The 15543-nt window shown below is 38.7% G+C and overlaps 1 protein-coding gene across 4 annotated transcripts in view; it reads right to left on the reverse strand.

The window, feature by feature from the left end:
- UBA6 (ubiquitin like modifier activating enzyme 6) overlaps positions 1–8031 on the reverse strand; it is a 127307-nt gene extending 119276 nt beyond the window's left edge. For all 4 annotated transcript variants that reach the window (XR_013165897.1, XM_077137007.1, XM_077137005.1 and 1 more), the window contains exons 1-2: positions 7913–8031; positions 2619–2678 (exon numbers count right to left, since the gene is read on the reverse strand). Coding sequence is in view for 3 of the 4 variants with exons in the window: in XM_077137007.1 (XP_076993122.1) it covers positions 2619–2678; positions 7913–7992 (140 nt within the window). In the remaining variant the exon portion in view is untranslated. The remainder of the gene's footprint in view (positions 1–2618; positions 2679–7912) is intronic.
- Between the last annotated feature and the right edge of the window lie 7512 nt (positions 8032–15543).

The following is a 15543-nucleotide window of genomic DNA, read 5'->3' on the forward strand; positions in this document are numbered from 1 at the left end:
GATACATACTTCTTTAACCAGAGAAAAGAGAAACTTTTCTGTTTTTCTATTTTTCCAATTGACACAATTTTCCAAATGTAAAAGACCATCTAACTGTAGCAGCCTCAAGTAAGAATCCAGCAGAGGGGAGTGCTGCATCTTGCCCTGATAGTTGCTTTTTGCTTGAGGGTGAAACGTACAAGTACCTTCTTAGTATCAGCATCTTCTATTGTTAATATCTTGCACACCTTCTTCAGACTTTTCTGTCCTATCTTTTAATTCTTGTAGTTTTGGTAGTTTTCTGCTCAGCCACTGAACTGCCAACCAGCTTATCCTGCCTCAGTGTATTTACTCTTGGGTTCTAGATCACAAGCCAATCTAATCTCTTTGCCTTGTTCTAGTCATTTGAAAATTATATAATGACAATCTTCTATGGGTTGGATATTTATGCCACAGCCCATGACTTTGAGAAGGTCATAGCCCAACAGAGTGACAGATATGTAAACACCATGAAACATAATTTACAGTACCATATGAAGCATGATTTAACAGCAATAAAGTAAGGTCTTCTGGACTAAGCAGAAATGATTGGAAGAAAGTCAGGTAAGATACTGCATTTGAATGAGTCTTAAAGGGTGAGTACTAGGTGCTTTGAAGCACAAAAGATCACTTGAAGTAAAGATAACTGAGGTATAGACTTATAAACCAGGTTTGGTAAGCTGAAAGTAGTCTGGTACAGGCAGTGAATTCTGAAGAAAAGGTAAGCTATGTTAAAGTATTTACAGTTGCATGAAGACAAAATTATCTGGTGTGTGGTGTGTGAAAGAGAAGGGAGAAAAAAGAGAACTTTTGGAATCTATTTTCACTCTACTCTACCTTTATCCAGCTTACTCCTAAATCTACTTCCCTCTACATTTCTCTAAACTGATCAGGGATTAAAGTCTTCACTTTATGTACTAGCTCTAAGATAAATCACTGTCTAAAGATCTGAATCTAATACAAGTCTCCAGTAAGCAAGAGACTTTTTAATTTTATTTTTAATTTTTATTATGGTAACATATATACAGTAGAACATTTCCCCTTTAGATGCTCATTTGTAAAAAATACATCTTCCAAATCTTCACATTCTGCCCTAATAATAAAAATCTCCAGAACATTCATAATAATTAATTTTTAAAATGTAAGAAAATAAAAGCTACTCCATTTTATGAAAATTTCATCTTTTGGCCTTTGTAATACACATATTTTGCATTTCCAGTAAGAATACTTAAAGTTAAGTAGTAACCATTATAGCACTCACTAGTAGTACTCACAAGTTCTTGCCTTTATCATTTATTATCTCTTATTAATATCTGCACTCACCATAACAAATTCTTAGGAAAGATATTCAAATTTAAATAAGCACACTGGTAGCAACAACCAGAAAACATTTGCAACTAGTCATGCATTCAAAGAGGAAACAATTATACCAAAAGATATTCTCTGCCAAGAAAAAGAAAATGGCTTAATTCTAGTAACAGTGAAACTACTACATTCTGAAACTTTCACTCAAGCAAATTTCATCCTAGTTACAGAGCATTGTAAATAGAAACTTTAGTTTCTGAACGGGCTATTGAAAACTATATTCATTAATCAGTAATACAGGGCTAGAGAGATATAACAAAAGGTTTCACGAGGATTATAACTAAATAATAAATGAAATGAGCCTATGTTCTGCTACTGCAAGGAGTTAACTTCTGTTAACTCAAGAAGAACATGATCAAATGGACATTAAGACAATTATGACAGATTGAGAAGGCAAACCTGTAGTGACTTCTGAAGTATATTTTATAATCAGGAGTCCATATGGTAAAATATCACCTTTCACATAAATGTTATTCTTCTATATCTTTTTCAAAATGTATACCACAAATGAGGATTTGGAATCAACATATCAGATGGTATATATCAGCTCCTAATAAACGGCTCTTATTTGATTTGCTATCCCATATAAAAAAGTATTATAAGGGATTCTAAATACATAGTGAACCTATCTTTCTAAATTTTACCTATATAAAGTCTATTTTTTCATGATAATTAGAGAGGAAAGCTAATAACTTAAATTGAGACTATGCTATTTCCATACAAACAATGCCAACTATGAAAAAAAATTTCTAGGAACACAATGTATGGCTTTTTAATTTTTTCTTTAATATTGAAAAAAATATTTATATTTCAATAATCTCATGAAAATAGTATGGTAAAAAAATAAGTGCCACCTCATTCCATTCAAATCATAGCTCTTCAATCACACAAACCTTCTCTACTACCTATATATTACAAATATACAATGCTGTTAATGAGATTATATTGATGTAATCTACTGTATAACTAAAGTGAACTTACTATTTTCCTTAGAACCCCTACACTATCAAAAACATAACTATACATTCTTGTCCAAAAATAAGAGATATAATTGTAAACCAAAAAGATCTGAGGTTTATATATTAAAGTTTTTAGATTATAGAAAAAATAAAAAGCCACTTTTAAAAATATTTACAAACTTCTGTATAGGCTTAATGGTATCTTCAAGTAGACTACTCCATTACTTGAGAGCAATGAAATGGAAAAATAAGTTTCAGTTTCCATGAAGTTCTTACCTGTATAATGCATCATCAATCTCCACAGATTCTGAGGACATGGGCAAATTTGTATTTGTACTGAAAAACAAAAATACCTAACATTATCATGATAAGTATGGTTATTAAACACTCATATTCTATAATATAACATTCGATTATAATGGGATCAGATTCACTAGTTAATAAAGGAGGTTTTACAAACCAAACATAATAATTTATTGTTTACCAGCTTGCTTAGGAGTTTTTTAAGTGTTGAAATTAAATACAGTGATTGCCTCTTCTGTCCTGCATGTACAGTAAAATTACACAACACATGTCTAATATTTTATTCTCAAGTGTTTTTCCATAAATTCTGATTGATTTATATCTCAGCAATTTTATCACAGTGCCCCATGAACAGTCTTAGCACTTTTTTCTTCTCTATATATGTTCTTCCTATAAAATCTTGTTTAGCCCACAGAATTGTTCATTTCCCCTTTTTTTTATAAACAACGAACAAACATACAAACATTCTTGACATACAAACATTCTTGTCATGGTCACAATCAATGGCTCACAATATTATCACATAGTTGTATATTCATCACCATGATCATTTTTTGGAACATTGCATCTCTCCAGCAAAAGAAAAATAGAAAAAAAAGAAAAAAGAAAAAAACCCCATACATGACATACCCCTTACAACTCCCTTTCAATGACCACTCGTATTTCAATCTACTCAATCTATTTTAACCTTTGCTCCCCCTATTATTTGTTTATTTCTTCTTATCCACATTTTTTTACTCATCTGTCCATACTGTAGATAAAAGGAGCATCAGACACAAGATTTTCACAATCACACAGTCTCACGGCGAAAGCTGTATCATTATACAATCATCCTCAAGAAACATGGCTGCTGGAACACAGCTCTACAGTTTCAGGTACTTCCCTCTAGCCACTCTAATACACAAACTATATCTATATAACATGTAAGAATAAATTCTCCAACTTCACTAACTAATGTTAGTTCATATCAGTGAGACCATACATTATTTGTCCTTTTGTTTTTGACTAATTTCACTAAGCATAATGTCCTCAAGGTCCATCCACGTTGTTACATGCTTCATGACTTTATTCTGTCTTACAGCTGTGTAACATTCCATTATACATATATCCCACAGCTTGTTCAGCCACTCATCTGTTGATGGATGGACATTTGAGCTGTTTCCATTTCTTGGCAATTGTAAATAATGCTGCTATAAATCCTGGTGTGCAAATGTCCCCTTGTGTCCTTTACCTCATGTCCTCTGAATAGATACCTAGCAATGGTATTGCTGGATCATATAGCAATTCTATACTTAGTTTCCTGAGGAACTGCCAAACTGCCTTCCACAGGGGTTGTACCATTTTACTATTCCCACCAAAGTGGATAAGTGTGCCTTTCTCCACATCCTCTCCAGCACTTGTTTTCTTTTTTTTTTTGATACATAGCCCACAGAATTTAATACAATCCATATGATGCTGTGCTGGTTTGAAAGGAAGTATGCCCCCTAAGAAAGCCATGTTTTAATATAAATCCCATTTCATAAAGGTAGAATAATCCCTATTCAATACTGTATATTTGAAACTGTAATGAGATCCTCTCCCTGGTTGATGTGATTTAGTTAAGAGTGGTTGTTAAACTGGATTAGTGTGACTACATGTCTCCACCCATTTTAGTGGGTCTTGATTAGTTTCTGAAGTCCTATAAAAGAGGAAACATTTTGGAGAGAGAGATTCATAGAGAGCAGAGAATGTTGCAGCACCACGGAGCAGAGAGTCCACCAGCCAGCGACCTTTGGAGATGAAGAAGGAAAACGCCTCCCGGGAAGCTTCATGAAACCAGAAGCCAGGAGAGAAAGCTAGCAGATGATAACGTCATGTTCCCCATGTGCCCTTCCAGCTGAGAGAGAAGCCCTGACTGTGTTCGCCACATGCCTTCTCACTTGAGAGAGAAACTCTGAACTTCATCGGCCTTCTTGAACCAAGGTATCTTTCCCTGGATGCCTTAAATTGGACATTTCTATAGACTTGTTTTAATTGGGACATTTTCTTGGCCTTAGAACTGTAAACTAGCAACTCATTAAATTTTCCTTGTTAAAAGCCATTCCATTTCTGCTATATTGCATTCCAGCAGCTAGCAAACTAAAACAGATGCTACATATCTAATTTCTCCATGTTTATCATCTCTTCTGACCCAGTTTATACACCTGCCAAAATAATACCTCTATTCTGATGTCTATTATCATAAACATAAGCCCCAAACAGAACTCAATTCTCTTTGTTTAACCTAATCTTTCCCAGTCTTTCCTAACTCAGTTTCTGAGTTTCTCAGTTGCTCAGGTCAAAAATCTAGGAGTCTTCTTACTTAACCAAGTCCCTTAATTTTTCCATCTATGAGTGCTACTGGTTCTGCTATTAAAACACATCTCAGGCAGACCACAGTGACTCAGCAGGCAGAGTTCTCACCTGCCATGCCAGAGACCCGGGTTTGATTCCCGGTGCCTTCCCATGCAAAAACAAACAAACAAACAAAACAAAAAAACAACCTCTAGAGACATCCACTATCAAAGAAAATCTCAAGAGATATCTTGGATCTGATTATTTCTCACTATTTCAACCAGGACAATTTTAGACTAAACCATCAACCACATTTTACCTGAAAGTGCTCCTAACAAGTCTATTTCTACTATTCCCTTTCCCTTCAGTTTATTCTCCATATAACAATGGCCTGAATCTTTAAAAATATAGTCAGATATCACTTCCATCCTAAGACCTCTTCAGTGGATTTCCTTTACTTTTAGAATAAAATTCAAACACTTTACCATGCCTCAATGGGCCTACATATTCTGTCTCCCACTTTTCCAATCTCAACTCCCATCACTCTCCCACTTGCTCACTATCTTCAGCCACACTGGCCTACCTGCTGTTCCTTAAAAAAGCCATACTTGCTTTCACTTCAGAGTGCTTACACTTGCTATTCCTACTGCCTGGAATATTCTTCCTTCAGCCCTTTGTATAGTTGACTCCTTATCATTCAATCCTCTATTAAAATGTTGCCTAAAAAAAAAAACCTTCCTTTAAAATATTGCCTCATCACAGAGCACACTGCTGAATAACCCTCTTAAATAAAATGTCCCTTTCTTAGGTCATTCTCTATTTCACTAACCTGCTGTATTTTCCTCAAATCATTTATCATTAAGTGAACTATTAATTCATTTAATATTTGCCTATTTGTTTATTGTCTGACTCCCCACCACTAAAACGTATAGCCCATGAAAAATTCACTAATGTTTTTCAAATATTTAAAATAGTACCTAGCTAATAATAATAATAGCTAATACTGTGCCACACATTGTCTTAAGAGCTTTGGCTATACTAACTTAACCCTCACAACAATTTATGAGATGGTACTATTAATATCTCCAGCCAACAGACAGAAAACAACTGAGGCTGAGAGTGGTTAATTTAACTTGCCTGGGTTCAAAGAGCAGGTAAATGGCAGACCCAGGATTTGAACCCAGGCAGTCTAGCTGACCACCACATCATACCTCCTACTGCCTCACAGTAGACAGAAAAGTAGCACTTGTGCACTATGTTAAATGAATGCATTTTAGAAACGAAAAAAGAGTTCAACGTACTAGTTTCTTAAAAAAAGTGTATTTACCTTATATCATTTACAGTGTGCGTCACATTGTTTTCACAGTATGGCATACAAAGAAAAATGATATTAGTAGGAAAACGGGAAACAGGGAACCAGCTTGTGGCATTTGGGCCTGAGACACTCTGAAAGTTGTGATCAATATCAGTATCATCTCGGAAAATGTGTAATCCTTTCCAGGCTCTGGAAAGCACTAATTATGAATTATGGGACACTTAAAAACAACGTGATGGGCACAAAAGTCAGTTTTAGAATACATTTTTCTAGGCCTAGCTTTCGGAAATTAAAGAATATGTGAATATATATGATTAAAATGTCATCATTTATCTTAGCAAACTTCTATTGGTATCGATAAATGATACCAGCTTCTAGCTAACTAAATAGATAACTATTACAAAAATTCCTGAATGCTATTATGAAGGTGAACCAGAAGATGTCTATGTTCTAAGGGATCACCTATTCCTTAGATAGGTAATTCACACACATACACAACCTGATTTTGGCATTGTAACAAAATAAGAAAATAATTTTAATTGGTTTCCTATTATCTTATTCCTAGTACACTTTTACTTGCTGACTTCCTTATATGGGACAGTAGTCTACTACATTCGAACTATCTTTGCTAATTAATAGTACGACTGACACTTTCTTTTCAGAAAGTTCTACCTCACTGTGAAGTGTCCCAAGAACCATTTCTACGATAAGATCTATAAGGCAATCAAATATGCTTCAAGTAACAGAATAGGGGTTTTGTTTGTATTACATAATAATCCCCAAGGAAATGCGGCAGTGTTGGTAACAGCAGGCAATACGACGGCCCTAAAAGCATCCCTTCCGTCCGAAGTGAGCCACGTAGCTACTGGTTTATGGAAAGTCTCCCTTTAGATGAAAATAACATATCCATTACTTTTATTCTTGGCATATCGTGTTCTGATAGAGGGCAAGATAAAACTACCCGCTTTATTAATTACGAGATGACTGAAAATACTGTTGTCCTGTATGGAACAGGAACTACTAACCAAGAAATTGGTAAGGGCCACAGACACACCTCCAATTCTGTAGAGGCGGGAAAGGAGAACCTCAAAATGAATTGGGAAATAAGAACGGGTAACTCGGATATTTTTTCCCCACATTTTATTTCTAACTGTGAGCAACAGAGGCCTCAGGGTGTCCACACTGCATGATTCATCATTACCAAGTTCCCTTCAGTAACAGCTCTCAAAGGAGCGTCTCAGTGGAAGATCGCGCACAGTGGAGCTCTTAGCTTTCATTTCACTGAAAGGAGGAGGCAAGGTGCTCGACACCAAGGCTAGAAGACCACATCAAACAACCCGGGCCAGAAATCTCGGTCCAAACCCTCACGTCCGGTGACAAGGAGGACCCCAACCGGAACTGAGACAGCGCAGAAAGGGGGCGGGAAGAGGACTTCCTCCTCAGGAAAGCCGGCAGCCGCAGACACCCGGGCCCACGCCGCCACACCCACCCCGCGCCTTCCCCTGGCCTCCCAGAGCCGGCTCCGGTCCACCCCGCGGCCTCGCGTCTCTCCCCTTCCGACCGAGCCGGAGAAGCAGAACAGGGGCCCTGAAACACCCCGCGACTACTCGCGCCTTCGGCCCCACACCTGTCCTCTCACCTGCTGAACCCCCAGGAAGAGCAGGACGCCGCTTCCCCATCACGGGCAGCTACGGAGCTGACCTCCTCCATCGCCGTCATACACGCAGCCGCCGCCGGCTACAGAAAGGCAGGGAAAGGGGCGGGATCGCGGGGTCAAAGGGCAGGCGGCTACGTCAGTGGAGGGGGCGGGTCCGGGGAACGCCTTGCCGGCTGCGCTTTCCGGTCTATTCCAAGAGCGCCATAGTTTCCGGTTTGGGTGCGGCCGCGGGAATTGTTGCAGGTGACTGCGACCATGTGTAAATGGTCGGGAACACAGTTCAGAGTTACCTTTATGAGTTTATGGCCAAGCACACAGGGCTATAAAGACCAGTGAAATCATAGATTTATGTAGCATAGTCCTTGGCTTTTATAACAAGAAGAGGAAACCCCTCCATTTTATACATGAAAAATCAAAGACTAGTAATATCTCCGGATTTCCAGTTTCAAAAGTTGGATATCTACATGTGTTTGGTTCCATTCACGTTGATGAATAAGATGTTTAATATTTGTAATCCTTCCGTTAAAAAGCTTAGAATCTAGTAGAAACTCACAAATTTCATAGACTTGTGTGAAGTTTAGAGCTGTAAATGACATTAGGTCTAGTTAGCTTCCTCTTCCAATTTTGTGGGTAACAGAGAGGAGTTTCCTGTCAGTTTAAGTGACTTGTTCAGGTTATAGGTAGAGCTAATCACTATCCGATTAAGGTCATTTAAGGATCTATCATCTACTTCTCTTTCCACTGGCTCCCCTGTTTTCACTTTTCTTAGAACAAGAATGAGTTGGACACTAACTTAGGATTTTTCTTTCATTATAAACAACTTTATGTATTTGAAGAAACATCTGTAGGATTAAAAATTGGTATATACTTTGTCTTAACATCATTTTATGTCTTACATCATCCTATGGAATGTGTGGTTTTTTTTTCTTAATTAGCATTTCTTCCTTTTTAGTGTGGAGACTAGAATCCAGGCCAAACTGTGCATTATCCTTTGCGTTCTTCTATTATCTTTTCAAGTATTTCCAAATACCTGAAAACTACAAGCTTCTTATTTGTGGCATCACTCAGGTTCCACAACCCTGTTTTGAACCTTTTCTACATAACAAAGTAACCGTTAAAGTGAAATTGGTCTATCTCCTACTCTTGCAACATTCTGCTCTAACGCTAGGCTTATCTTCTCCCTGTCTTATCTGCTTATGCTAAAGTTAATACATGTAAATATCTTCATCTGGTCCACCCCATAGATTCTGCCAATTTCTTCTCTCTAATCTCCCTCATTTCTTTCTTTCCTTAAATATTTATGTAATTGGAGTTAATGGTTAGAGAATAATCAAGTGATAGAGATACTGTGATCCTGATTCCCTTACTCTCAATATCTCAGTGTAGCAAACAAACAAACAAAAATAAATGGGCAAAATAATTTTATTAAGTCATAAGCACGATGGAGAAAATAAAAGAGGGCAAAGAGAAAGAGACTTGCAGGAAGAAGGGTAAGATTTTAGATGGTCAAAGATGGCCTCTTTGAGGAAATGACATTAGAGCTGAAACCTAAATGATGTGAGTCCTGTGAAGATCTAGCAGATGAGCGTTTTAGACAGAGGGAAAGCAATGCTACCTTCTTTCTTCTCTGGAAAGAGACAGAGACTGGGCTCTTCCTGGAAAAAAGATATTTAAAGTGAGGGATATTCTTTGAGAAGGAGATTCTCCATTGCTGAATTTGAAGATGAAGGGACCCGTGTAGCAAGGAATGGAACAGCCTCTAAGAGTTGAGATTGGCCTTCAGCTAACAAGGAAATAGGGACCTTTGCCTACAACTACAAGAAACCAAACTTGGCCAACATCCTGAATGAACTTGAAAGAGGACCCTGCGTTTCATATCAGAACACAGCTGATAACTTGATTGCAGCCTTGTGAGATCATGGGCAGAGAACCCAGCTATCATATGCCATAACTTCTAATCTACATAATTGTGAGCTAATAAATTTGTTTTAAGCTGCTAAGTTTGTGCTAATTTGTTACATAGCAATCAAAGACTAATCTACTGTATTTTATTTAAGACCCACATACCTTTACATTTTAACATCCTTGAAATTGGAATGCTTTTTTCTTTCTTATCAATACAGAAAATAATAGTGCATCTTAAAATTGAAGGCATCTTTGATTTGATGAAATATGGTATAAATTATTTCAAATCTCCAATATAAAAGACACCCAGGTTTAACAGATTTTAGTGTTTAATGTTTAATATTTGCAAAATAGAATAGAAAAATAGATAGTGACCAGACTTTTTGACAGTGATGCTTTGTACCAGAAGAAAGTGGAATAACGTATTTAGGATATTCAAGGGGAAAAAAGTGTTGACCAAGGATTTTATATCTAGCAAAACTGACTCTCATGTACAAAGGATACAGACCAACTATTGTCAATATGCAAGAACTCAAAGACTATTGTTGCTATGAACCCCTCTTGAAGAATTACAAACAAAATTACTAGAGAAATATCAACATATAAAGACTGACTTGGGTTCTTCACAGAATAATGTAATCAGTTGTGTTTATTAGTTTTGTGTTCCTTCTAGTTTATTCGTCATTAGCAGTCTCCTGAGTTCTGTCACCTAGTTTCTGAGATTCTCTCATTCTGAATCACATTGTTTTTTCTTGTCTTGTATCATTTTCTTAAGGGCTTTTAGATATTTTGAAATAGTAAGTTACGGATTTGATCTGTTTTGTCAGCATGTGTTTCAGGCATGCTTTCATTAACTGTAATGATACAATTCTCCTTATTCTCTTTTTTTCTTATAATACCTTTGTATAGAATTTGACCTTGATACTTTCTGTTGCTAATTTTTATGTGAAGTTAGTGTTTCTGAACTTTAGTATGAGGCAGATTTCCTAGTCCAAACAAGCTAATTCTATCAAGGACAAACCTATATTCCAAGAAAGGTTTATTGGCTATTTGCGAACTGGAAGTCCACATTCTGGAGAAATCATGGGGTGCCTTACCAAACAAACAAAAAAACATATGAATTTATAGGAATTTGGGAAAGTCACAGCAATGACTAGACCAAAGCCACAGAAACTGTCAACTGCAGTCAGAATCCAGCAAGACCCAGGGTCTGGAAAATGAAAACGATCTTCCAAGCTGTTCTGGTGTCTTCTGATGATAACGACATTATATGCTTGCAGGTCCAGGCCTGTGTGGTGCCTAAATTCCCTTGGGCAGTCTTATCATGAGTCCGGGAGGTGATTGGTCATATATATGCTTGTTATGGGCAGAAGACACATCAGTCTCTGCGTTTGGCTGACAAGCAGAGTTTATACTGGTTGGTTCTTTACCCATCAGTATGGGGGCTTTGGTGAGGATCCACCCGGGAAGCACAAAATTTAGTAGGAACAGAACTGATTTTCTTCCAAATATCTAGTCCCCACAGGGGGCCTGCTTCATTTGCCAGTCCAAGACTTACCAGACCTGACCAGGCTATTAGCCACAACCCAGGAGACAGGAAGGTTCACAGGTTTTTAAATGTAATACTTAAATTCCCCTAACAGCAGCAATTCCATAAGGTCTGGGGGATGTGTACATATAGACAATATGTCAATTTCAATATTACATTCAGTGATGGAGCCATAGAACGGAGGCTTGTAGGGACCCAAAGAGACATACGCAAAGTCACTTTCTGCGAGGGTTTTGGGGGGTAGCATCAGGCCCAAATATGGCATCATTATTTTTTCTCCCCCCATCTCGGTGCTAGGGGCCACAGGGATCACAGTCACCTGTACACTGACTGGTTGGTAAAAAGCTCCAGAATGGCAATGCTCTCCCACCTTCCCACCGTACTGTAGCCTAGGCATAGAACCTCCTTCCCTATGGTTCAGTGAGACCTCAATGGAAAGATCCTGTTAAAAACCAGTGGCGTCCTCCTACTAATCCCAAGACTATAAGTTGGGGCACCCAAATAAGTCACAGGGACCACCGTGTCGGACTCCAGCAGGGATGTCTGTTTGCTTAGCAAAGAGAGTAGAAAGCCTGCAGAACACCTGTTCTCTAAGGTGCAGGGTGGTACATTCCAGTTGGTGCAGAGCTCAGGCTTTCCTGGAGAGGGGGTGATAGTTTCCATCCTTACCTCACTTACCCCACTCTTTCTCTCTCTCTCTTAAATATTAGAGATGGCAGGCATGCACCTATGCACGTAGAAGTGAGAGGCCACCTTCTCTTCCTGGTGTGGTAGTCACTGTTGCTGAAGCCACAGTTGAAGAGAACATGGCACAGGTCCTTTTGCTGTAGGATGATATGAGGACAGGTCTGCTCCTGCTGCAGCTGCCAACATTGCTTCTTGGATGGTGGCTCCTCTCAGGGCTCCAAGGGGGACAGTGTACTTTGTCCCCTCAAGGTAACATTTTATTATTATGAACTTTAATCAGATTTATCTCCCTCGTAGTAGAGAAAAACTCTCCAAGTTCTATTTAGGGCCACTGGGAAAAGCCATCCTAAAGGGCTCTATACTTTCCCTGCTTTTTTTCTCTGAAACTTCAACAACTTACTGCATCTGTTAGTGTCAGGGACCTTTTGGTAGGTGCTTAACTCACTAGCCATCCCAGCTGTCTCTGCTCCCATTGTAAGAGAGCTTAAGCAATGGCTAGAGAACTGCTTCCCTAGTCTTCTTTGAACCCCTCTGGTGGATCTCCCTCAGGGCCAAGTTCTGACAAGGAGTAGGAAACTAAAGAGAATGAACAATGTTCACCCTCAGAACCATAAATCTCAATATGCTAGCATTCTTCAAGAATGCTCCACAGTTTCTCCTAGCATTCTTCCAAACCCACTTTGACATGACTAGAGAAATACCCCACGAGATCTTCTGGCATCTCCTAAGAATCTCCCTATGGAATCCCCAAGCACCTCTCACAGGCTTCCTCCTCCCCACCCTAGACTTACACTTGGGGTCCGCAAACATCCCGGAACAGGTGGAGCTCCCTGAACAGGAACACAGACCCCCCCTTTGGAATCTTTGCAACTCTTGAGACACTGGGGAGGGTTTTTATTTCCTACTTGTCCCAAGTAATCAGAAGCAGGCCAGTATCTCAGTCAGCCTATTACAATCCAGGAAGCCAGCAGCACCCTAGAATAATGAAGATAAATGATGATCTCTTATGCCGTCACCATGCCATGGCATGCTTTGTTGGTAATCCTCACTGTGCCATGTTGTTGGCACCATGCTTATTGGGCCAAACTGCCAGTCAAAAGGACAGACAACTATTACCAACTCCAGGGAACAAGTCTCATCACATTAAGGGTAGCAAGAGCATAACAATGCCTGCCACCAGAAAAGCAATCCTAGGGTCCCAATTTACCCTATGATTTGCAAGTGTTGGGGTCACTAACAAAAGCATGACTCACCCAGACACTGGATGGAAGGTTTACTCACATAGAAAAGACACAAAGCAAGACCATGGCCTGCAGGTCTCAATCCTCACCCAATGCAGAGAGATGGTCTATACACATTTCTTGTGCTGTGATGGAAGAACCCCACTCCCTTTCCATTAGGAACAGGCATATTAGTAGGGTGAGCCAGGTGCTATAAAATGTACTTGCTTTAGCCAGACCATCTTTAGTGAATGCTTAAATATGCTGAGGACAAAAAATCAAAGGAATATGCAGGCAGTCTACTATACACTAGGGTATGTTTTACCTCAAGGCAATCCAAGAAGGGAATAAGGCTGCATTTATCATCCCATACCAGGAGCCAAACTAACACAATCCTGAGACAGGGAAAGGTGGCAGACTGCTCGTGGAAAGTTCCCTCACACACCATCTTGCTTTTTAAATTATTATTAATGTTTTTACACCCTTTTACTTTCAACCTACCAATGTTGTCATATTTGAAGCAAGTTTCTAGGTCTCTAGAAGACAGCAATAGTCGGGCATGTCTTTTTAGCCAGTCTGATTATCTCTATCTTTTGATTGGTACATTTAGAACTAATATACCAGTGTATTGTAATGTAAGAGTTGAGGATGCTGTCTTGAGCTTGAAACCCATAAAAGGCCAACAGACTAGAAACTGAGGGAGAAGTTGACGTTATAGTCTTGCAGAATTTCTTCTTCCTCTAGAATATTCAGTTTTTTGCTCTTAAGGTCTTCAACTGATTGAACAAGGCCCACCCATATTATTGAGGGTAATATCCTCTACTTAAAGTCAACTGATTTTAGAAGCTATTCACATCTATAAAATACCTTCATTGCAATACAAGGCTAGTATAAGACCAAACAACTGTATCCTATAGCCTAGTCAGGTTGGCACATACAATTAACCATCACATTATGTATGGCTCATTCCTTCACATCATGTAAGGGTTCGGCTCAACTATTATCTTGTTAGTGAAGTTTTTTCCTAACTACCCCTCATCCCACTCACTCTCTTGCTTCTTATTTTGCTGACGTTTTTCAAATCACTTACAACTATTTCAAAGTAGATAATTTATTTGTGTATCTATTTTTTTATTTGAACCTTCACTTTTAAAGGGCAAGACATTGACATCTTCGGCTAACCCCAGTGCTTGTGACAGAGGCTTGCACATAGTAGGTGCTCAGTAAATCATTTTTGAATAAGTAGATGAAATCCTGCACAGATACTTGAGGGCAAATGGAATATGAGGAAATAAAAGCAACAATTGAAGACAGAAAGGAGTGGTAGTGAATTAATAGGGTATAGTGTTGTGAAAACAATGAAGATGTTGTTTTAAATGTTCAAAACAGTCAAATGCCAAATGAGGTAATATGTCAATAGAATAAAATTTCCCTTTTGTCTCCAAATTAATGATTTTTTTCTGTGTTGTAATTTGATTACAGTTCAATTGTAAGTGGAATTCAATAGGCTCTGTTCTAGTTTGCTAGCTGCTGGAATGCAACGCACCAGAGATGGATTGGCTTTCAATAAAAGGGGATTTATTTAGTTAAACGTATAGTTCTTCAGAGGAAAGGCAGCTAATTTTCAACTGAGGTTCTTTCTTGTGTGGGAAGGCACAAGGTGATCTCTGCTGGCTTTCTCTCCAGGCCTCTGGGTTCTAGCAACTTTCCCTAGGGTAATTTCTTTCTGCATCTCCAAAGGCCTGGACTGAGTTGCAAGTGTAGAGATGAGGTATGCTGAGCTGCTTGGGCTGCGCTATGTTGAGCTCTCTCATTTAAGCACCAGCCAATTAAGTCAAACATCAGTCATTGCAGCAGGCACGCCTCCTAGCTGACTGCAAATGTAATGAGCAACAGATGAGTTTCATGTACCATTGGCACATGTCCACAGCACCAGAACTAGGTACATTCACCTGGCCAAGTTGACACCTGAACCTAACTACCACAGGCTCTATTCAAGATTCTTAATGGGAATATAGGTTTAGGGTTATTTGGCTGCAAATAATAGAAACCCACTGATAAAAGTTTTTATTTGCAAAGAGTGGGTGTATTAGCTAGGGTTCTCTAGGGAAACAGAATCAGTAGGAGATATCCATAGATATTAAATTTATAAAAGTGTCCCATGTAACTGTGGGAATGTAGAGTCCAAGGTCTGTAAGGCAGGTCACAAGCTGGTAACTCCAGATGACAGTCCCCAATGAACTCTCAGGAGA

This window comes from Tamandua tetradactyla, chromosome 19, assembly GCF_023851605.1.
Source record: "Tamandua tetradactyla isolate mTamTet1 chromosome 19, mTamTet1.pri, whole genome shotgun sequence".
Lineage (NCBI taxonomy): Eukaryota > Metazoa > Chordata > Mammalia > Pilosa > Myrmecophagidae > Tamandua > Tamandua tetradactyla.